The sequence below is a fragment of the Rattus norvegicus genome, chromosome 13 (genome assembly GCF_036323735.1).
Source record: "Rattus norvegicus strain BN/NHsdMcwi chromosome 13, GRCr8, whole genome shotgun sequence".
Taxonomy (NCBI): Eukaryota; Metazoa; Chordata; class Mammalia; order Rodentia; family Muridae; genus Rattus; species Rattus norvegicus.
Window position 1 is genome coordinate 69,805,375 of NC_086031.1, and position 8,205 is coordinate 69,813,579.

An 8,205-nucleotide genomic window follows, 5' to 3' on the forward strand; every position below is an offset into this window, starting at 1 on the left:
GAGAAAAACTGGGATGGAGTAAGAGTGTTAGCCCTCAGAGTGTTTCAGGAGCCCCTGGCTGGTTCCCAGCAGTTGCCTTTACTTGAATTTCCAAGCAAAAATACTGGTGACCACAAGAGCCACAGAATCCCATAGCACCACTCACAGAGACCAAATAATGAGATTTCAGAGTTGCAGTGGGGAAAGCGGAAGATGCAAAGGAAACTCAACCTATGTGGTCATTTGCAATTTTTTTTCTATCCCATCGGCCGTGAGAAAAAAAAAAAGGTAAGAAAAGTGGGAACAGGCAGCGGGAGAGATGTCAAGGGTTTCTGAAAGAGTCGTGCATGGCTGAGGATAGAAAGAAGGTTCGATGAAAGGGGCAGAACCACAGAAAAGGTAAGGTGGAGCTGAGAGACAAAAAAGAGAAGGGAGCAGTCGCCCTCACAACAAATGTGCAAAGCTACCAGAGACAGACTGGGGGAGGGGCCAGATGGAGTCCTGGTTAAGACAGCTTTGGAGGGAAGGCCAAACTTGAGGTGGCAAGCACAAAAGACAACACTCCAGGAGGCAGCTGAGAGGGGTGGGAAGAAGGGAGCGATGAAGACAGCAGGAGGTTCAGGAATCAAAGGGTCTGCTAGGGAAAGGGGGGGGTCCCAAGAAAGGCGCCCAGGAAGGCCCCCTTTGTCTGGCGAGGGCGGCGGCGGGGGCAGCACGTGCAGCTGGGAGCTCCCGCGAAAGGCTCGCCGCGCGGGGGGCGGCCCCGCCGATCAGCAGGAACCTCTTGCCCGCGGGGCCCGCGCTCCAGAAGGGGCGCATTGTTACGCCCTCGGCCGCAGCAGATTGCCGCTGTCCTGCAATACCCTCGCACCCTGGCAGCGCGCCACTGGCACGGCCCGGGGGTTGGAAATAACTGCGCCGTTCCCATGGCGACCAGGCAGCGACTCCCGCCCCCGCCCCGCCCGCCGCGCACCGCCGGCCCCTCGCCGCGGCCGCCTCCCCCTCCGCCGGAGCGCTCCGGTAACCCTGGCAACGGCGGCTGCGGCTCTAACTCCGACCGCGGCCAGCCCCGCCCCCCTCCGCCCGCCCGCCCGCCTGCGGCGCTCGGCCAGCCTGGGCCTGCGCTTTGGCTGGGCCGCACCAGGGCCCTCCGCGGGCGCCAGCGCAGGAAACCTCCCCTCCCCCTCAGCCTGGCCAGGAAAGCAAGAGCAGGAGGAAGTCCCACGCAGGGCAGATCCCTGTGCAGCCTCCTGAACTCCAGGCGCCTTCCGAGCCTCCCTGGGGTCCCCCGCCCTTCCTCCTGGGACGGGAGGGAGAATTTGGCCCGGGATCCTCCTGGTCCTGCGTGTCCAGATGAAAGAGCTACCCAAGGCTGGAACGCAGTGCCAAGGCAAGAATCGCCCTCAGAATTTCAGATCGTCAGCGCAGGACTCCATCCCCTGACCGTGCACTGGGTGGGTGGTCCCAAATTCCCCATTCTCCCTGCTACCTTAAGGTTTTGACCATTTATGACACATTTTGTGTATAGGAGTTTTGTGGACCCCACAGTGTCTCCTCCCAGTGTCAGAATTAAGGTCGGTGTTGGGGTCAGAAGCACGGTCCCAAGGAGCAGACTCAACTGACATTTGGATTGTGAGCTCCCGTGGATCAGAGGTCCTGACACGTGGACGCTTCTAAACTAAGTTAAAGTTTAACTTAGCGAACGAATACAGCTAAATCGACAGCGCCTCGTTTGTCCTGATTGTACAGAACAACCCAAAGAAATGCACTAAGGAAGTGGGCAGGATACTTGGGAGTTGGCCTCAACTCATCGTAAAATGTCAACACTTTGGATTTGTAATGGTCTTTCTTCAAAGGACTTTTTTTTTTTTTTGTCATTCGGCATATAGTTTTTGTTATTGTTTGTTTCAGCTTTTTAATTCAGACTATAAAATACTAGGGCAAGAGGAAAGAACCCAGGAAGAGACAAATACAAGGGAAACATTTCGGCTGTGGCCATAGTGAAAAGACTTGGTCCTTTCCAGGTCTTTGAGCCCCATGTCCCTTTGAAGTAAATACGTCAGAGATCTTGGGATGGGGAGAGATCTTGGGATGGTGGGAAGACTCGGAAAGTACAGTTAGAGGACCCAGGCAAGAGACCTGGGCCTCATTTCCTCAACCGAGGTTATAAAGACAGAATGAAACAGTGGGTGGACTATTCTTCACAAGCCATAGGATATACAGGGAAAACACTTTAGTTATTGAGACGTCTGCAAATTGTTTACAAGTCATGATTCATGCGCTCTGGTTGTGAAATGGATGGGGGAGGGGCTCCAGATCTTCGAGCAGGATATGGGGGGCAGGTCTGAAGGGCTTTGACCTGCTGATGAATCTCCTTCCCTACTGCTATGGTTGAAGTGCCTTCTCCCCGTTCATTTGTTGAAGACCTAATGTCCCTCGTGACTGTATCTGGAGTCTGTAGGATATTAAAAGATTAAATGAGGTCAACGAGGGTGGGGCCCTTATCTAACAGGACTGTGGACTTCCAAGAGAGAGCTCTGCCAAGGGAAAACAGAAGAAACCAACTCTCCCTGAGCCATGAAGGGCTCACCGGGGTGCATCCCGATGGCAGTCTTCCAGCATCCGAGACTGTGAGAAGTAACTTGCTGTGTATACCACTCCATGAGGGCTACCAGAGCCGACTAAGACAAAAATGTCTTCCCTTAGAGCTAAGTGCCCCTCCCTACCACCTCCACCACCTGGCGTTTTGCTCAGCACTTCCACCCGTCGTCGTCGTCCTCGTCGCCGTCTCATTCTTAATTCATAACCGTGAGAGCTGGAATTGGCAAGATTTATTTTTAAATGGAGAAGTTAAGACTAAGAAAGATTAAATGACTGAAAGTCAGGCTGAAGGAGCAAACCAGGACCTGAGTTGCCCCAGACGACAGCCAGAGTCAGTCCTAAGTCGGTGCCAGATTCTGAGGGTAGGAAGATGAATGCGGTTTAGGTGTAGGGAGGGCACAGGCAGGTCAGGAAAAGAAACACGTGAGCACATGATTACAGAAATGTCTTCTAGGGTGAACTGATTCAGCAAGCGTGAGGGGCAGTCAGTCCAGGTGGAGGAAGAAGGGAAATAGGTCTTTGGAGGGAGCTGTGAGTACTGCTGAAGAAGTTAGGGTGCCGTGGAGTGAAGGAAGGGCAGATATAACTCAGATGCCATTGGACATAGGTACTCCATTTCCCTGCCAGAGATTCTTGCTGGCCTCCCTTGGGCTCTGGTCAATGGGGAGAATCAAACTTAGAGAGCAAGGCAGAGTCCTGAAGGAGCTGTGTCCCGAAGGAAACAATAGGAAACTCTTCAATTAGGTTCATATTCACACTTGTGTAGTAAATTGCCTTTGTTTGTTAGACCTGAGGGTCTCATAAGGATACGTCTGTAACCGTTTGTAAGTAAATGAAATGTACCTTAATTAAAAGGTAAAAACTGTACACCGCTGGCCAGCAAGGTCCTACCCCCTTGGTCAGTGTTTTTTTTTTTTTTTTTTTTTTTTTTTTTTTTTTTTTTTTTTTTTTTTTTTTTTTACAGAATCGCTGGTCTCCAGAGGCACGTTTTTCTGGACTGAGGACGTGATCATCCCTCACAATAGGAATGCAGATAATGACCTTCATTAATGAAGGAACAAACATCTGTCCCCTTTCGGGAGCCATAGTACAAGTTCTTACCGTTATAGTCTAGTCGGGTGGGAAGATTCGCCTATCTTCTGTTTTCTTTGTGGGTGCAATTTGCATACTTGTGTTTATCACAGCTTTCATTCACTCTGGTTTTCGAGGATTTATCACATCGCAAGGCTCAAATACCCTCTCTAGGGGAGGGACTACAGGTTATGAGAGACATGGGCCCAGCAGGGGTGTTTGTACTTTAGAGCCCCTCTCCTAGAAACTGAGTTTCCCCGGGCCTGCCCATCTCCCCAGGGTACTCATTCTGAGCACCCGGCCAACAGCCAATTTAAGGTCTGGCTCTGGGATTTGAGCTTCTCCCTGCCTGGCACTGAATGAACACCACCACCTCCACCTCACTGGAGACCTCATTAGGACTTGAACTCTGGTCTTTGTTCCTTCCCAGCGGGTTCTTTTCAGAGGGAAAGGTAGGAAGAGGAGGGGGGTCAGGTAAGCCCACAGCTCCCAGAGCAGCAGGAGTCCAACAGCCTCTGAGATCCGGAAAGTTGAGTAAACAAGCAATTACTGGAGAGAGAGACTAAAGCAGCAACCCGAGAAGCAGCTTAGCTAATTCGATTCTACTCCCCGCAGGAGAAGACATCGCCTTCCTCAAGCCCTCCTCCTACCCAGCTTCTTGGGGCTAATTCCAGCAGCCTCTGTCTGCCTTTCAAGTGAAATTCCACCCTTAAGCACCAGCAGGGTCCCAGGAGTAAGAGGAAGACCTTTATCGAGACTGAATTCTTGGCTTGGCCAACGTCCCCACTGCTCTTTGTTGTAAGGAGAAAGAATACAGTCTGTAAAGCTCCCTCCCTTCACACCCCGGGGCCTTTGGATCTCTTTGCCAGAGAGGAGCTAAGAAAGAAGGAGGTGACTCAGAACTCGCTTCTCAGAACCTGGAGTGGGAACCCAGCTGGGCTGCAGGAAGTGTGGGGTCGGGAGTGAAAGAACCCCCACATCCATTCCCCGCTTTTAGCTCCGAGCAGCCTCCTGCCTACTGCTAGTCCCCATGAGTTCACTTCCTCTGCTTCTGCTGACATCAGTGCAGATCTTGTCACAGAAAGGCCTCCACATAGATAAGGCTGGGTTCCTGCCATTACTACCTTCAGAGATTTGATCATTTCGTAGAGTTTCAGCGGAGAGGTTAAAAAAAATTTCCGGACATTGAAACATGTCGGTGAACAACAATACAAGGCAACCTACAGTAGATCCCACCTGGGCTTTTTCCTCATAAAAGAATCTCAAAATGGCTCCAAGCCTGCATTTGGTTCCCAAAACTCAGATGGTGGAAGGGAAGAATGGATTCCCACTGACCTTTCCATCCTCACTTGGCATACCCACATCCACACACAAAATTTAAATGTAATAAAAAATGTTTAAATAAATAAACTGGTCTCTCAGGCTGCTGCCTAAGTCCTGATCCTCCTACCTCCCTGTGCTAGGATTACAATCCACCACGACGGGTTTCTCAGCTGCGTTACTGTCCCCAGCCCTCTAGCTGCCCCTTTCTGCCGGACTTTCCTCTTCACCCGTTCTAACTTCCTGTTTCAGGCTGTGTTAGACCTAGATGTGTATATATCCGACTGGATTCCACGCTCTCTCTCAAAAGCCTTCTTTAGTGCCCACGGCCACTTCTGTTTTCAGGCAAGCATTCCCCCATCTTTTAGGATGAAACCATACTCGTCATCTGGCACACCTAGCCTTTTGTAGTCTGATCATTCTTAATCCGTGAGTCTATGCCTGACCCCTCAGGAACGAAGCCTTTAAGGTACACAGCCACAACTCTCCTGGTCTCAGGACATTTTTGCACACGACACTCCTTTCAGCCTGAAATGAATTTCCTCATACTCCCAACTCAGCTGATTCCATCTGGAAATCAGTATAAAATAACGCCCCTCCCATATTACTGTAGGTTCACACAATGTGTCAAAGACGGGAGAGGTGTCCTGGCTTTCAGGAGCTAAGGAGAACTACAGAGTCATATGCAGCACGACAAACCTCATACAAGAGATTTATTGGGCAAGACCTAAGACGGTGGCAGCTTCTGCCCAATGAGAAGCAGCAGGGACCTGACAGGGCATAGGCTTATATAGGGTTTCCTGGGGGTGGAGTTTTGCAGGGTGGAGATTTCCAGTGTAGGGATTGGTGGGATTTCAAGTTCTGAGTCTGGAGCAAGCCCAGAGATTGGTGGGTTTTTGAGTTTGGGGATTGGTGGGTTTTCGAGATCAGGGATTGATGGGGTTTGGTGAGTTTTCAAACTGGAAGTGAGCTCAAACTTTTTACCCTACGATTATCAATTTCCACCTGAATTGTAACGATCAATGTCTCCATCCTTCTCCTGTCTAGTCATCAAGTTCTTTATCCATAGATCCTTATCTAGGCAGTGATGGCTGAATAAGAGGCTTACCAACAGACAGAAGGGCTCATAGAGGAGATGGGATGTCAGAAATCGTTAATACCATCAAATTATATCGTAAGATGAGTAACTCCTTAGTTACCAGTTAGAGCTTGGGGAGCGGAAGGGAGAACCTAAGTGTTTAAAGCCAAGGGCCGTGGCAACAGAAACTGGAAAAGTACAGTGTGGACACACAAGACTGTACGTTTAACAAGCGTTCAGATGTGTTCACCAGCGGAATGGGAGGGCAGAGGCGAACTTTGGGTCCTGGTACTGGTCCTGGTACAGACAAAATCCAGAAGGCCCTGGATGCAGACAGTAGAAGCTGGGAGAGGAGAAGATCTGTTTGTTTATAGCAATCCCTTCAGCGAGTTACAACAGAAAGCAAACAGACTGGAGGCATTTTGAGCTCTGGGTTTCATTTTGTTCCTGGGTGGCCCAAGCAGATACAGACCACAAGTTAGGACCTCACCTTAGCTTTTTGAAACGCAGGGGCAGGAGTCTAACAATGATGCTGGTTTGTAAGTTGCTGCCATGGTTTGAACAGGAAATGATCCGACCACCAAGTGGACCCATTCCTCCGTTTACAGTTTTGCCCTGTGCTCTTTGCTGTTCCTCTAGCTCGGCGAGACTTCTCTCACACGCTCTGCAGTTCAGTTAGTTACCTTTTCCTACTTCTCACGTTCTCCCTGTTTTCTGACTCGTAGCCTATTTTTGTCTTCTGTTTCTCTTGAAATCATCACAGACATCTGTCTCTCTTGCTTTCCCCATCCGTCCACCCAGCTCTCCCACACTCCTCCTTTCCTCTCCTTCCAGTTGCCTTAACTGACCTAACGCCGCTTGGCTCTCCTCCTTTTCCTCTCAATATCCGGAACCTCTTTGTCAGACATGTCTCAACTTGTCTGCAACCTCCGACTAATCCTCCATAACATCAAAAAAAAGGATGAGGTCAGACTGAGGTCATACAAAGTGTGCATGTGTGTCTGTTTTCTGCGGTGTTTTCTAACAAACTCTGCCTTCTTCATGGAACATACTTGCGTTCCAATGTCTTAAACACCTACTGTATACAGGGGTTGGTACATCAGAAATGTCTCTCTTTAGGTATAGTAGCTGGTGACACTAGAGCTCCAGGAAGCCATCCTTTTATTTCCTGACTCCTACAGGGGGTTGTTACCCTGCCAACTGATAGGTTGGAATTACGCTGCAAGGGTCCTTGTCGATTGGGAGTGAAGAGGAGATGGTAGGCTGAAACTAACAAGGTCCCCAGAGTAATTTATTAGTGTCTCTGGTATTTTACAGAATAGAAGGTATTTATCCCCCCCTAAAAGATGTATATTTAGGGGATGGATTTTTAGGGGTTTAGGAGACAGCCTAAATCCTGGAACTCACTCTGTAGACCAGGTTGGCCTCAAACTCAGAAATCTGCCTGCCTGTGCCTCCCAAGTGCTGGGATTAAAGGTGTGTGTCTTCATAAGTGTATTTTTCTTCACAAAGTTTATTTTGTAATCACAAATATATACATATGCATATATATTCAGTATATATTGACCACTCAAACCCCATTTACCCCCAGCATAACTGTGAATCTTGCTCACTTTGGCAGCACACAGAATAAACTCGAATACTCTGTGTAGTCCTGGCTGTTCTGGGAATTAGCTCTGTAGACCAGGCTGGCCTCAAGCTCACAGAGATCGGCCTACCTCTGTCTCCCACCTGCTGGGATAAAGGCCCGTGATGTCACTGCCCAGCATTTGCAGGCCTTTCAGTTGACCTCAGTCTCTTTCTGCCATCTTGGTTCTCATTTAGTTTTATGCCAGTTCAGGGAACGGAGAAAGTCATACCCTGAACCTCCGAGGCTGTCCCTCCACACACAGTCTAATGTCATGTTTCTCTCTCCTCTTCTTCCTGAACCTGTTAAACCTCACCCGTGACAATCTTTGGCTGGGTGAAATCCTCTCCGTCTTTGCTTTCCATGGCCTTTTCTGTTGTCAACCTCCCTTGGCAGTAAGTAGCCTGGCTCTCCTCCCCACTGCCCGTGATGGTGCCTCTTCCTGTGGCAGCCTCGCTTCAGCTCCCTCCACCAGGTCTTAGCTTTCGGCCCTTCCTTTCTCCTGGAGTTTCTTTCTTTCTTTCTTTTT

At 49.7% G+C, this 8,205-nt stretch overlaps 1 protein-coding gene across 1 annotated transcript; it reads left to right on the plus strand.

The window, feature by feature from the left end:
• The first annotated feature begins 798 nt into the window (after positions 1-798).
• On the plus strand, positions 799-5,061 carry LOC102552819 (uncharacterized). Its single transcript, XM_039091361.2, has 2 exons — positions 799-1,433; positions 4,267-5,061. The coding sequence occupies exons 1-2, from the start codon at positions 906-908 to the stop codon at positions 4,348-4,350; spliced, it is 612 nt and encodes a 203-aa protein (XP_038947289.1). The 5' UTR covers positions 799-905; the 3' UTR covers positions 4,351-5,061.
• Positions 5,062-8,205: the final 3,144 nt, after the last annotated feature.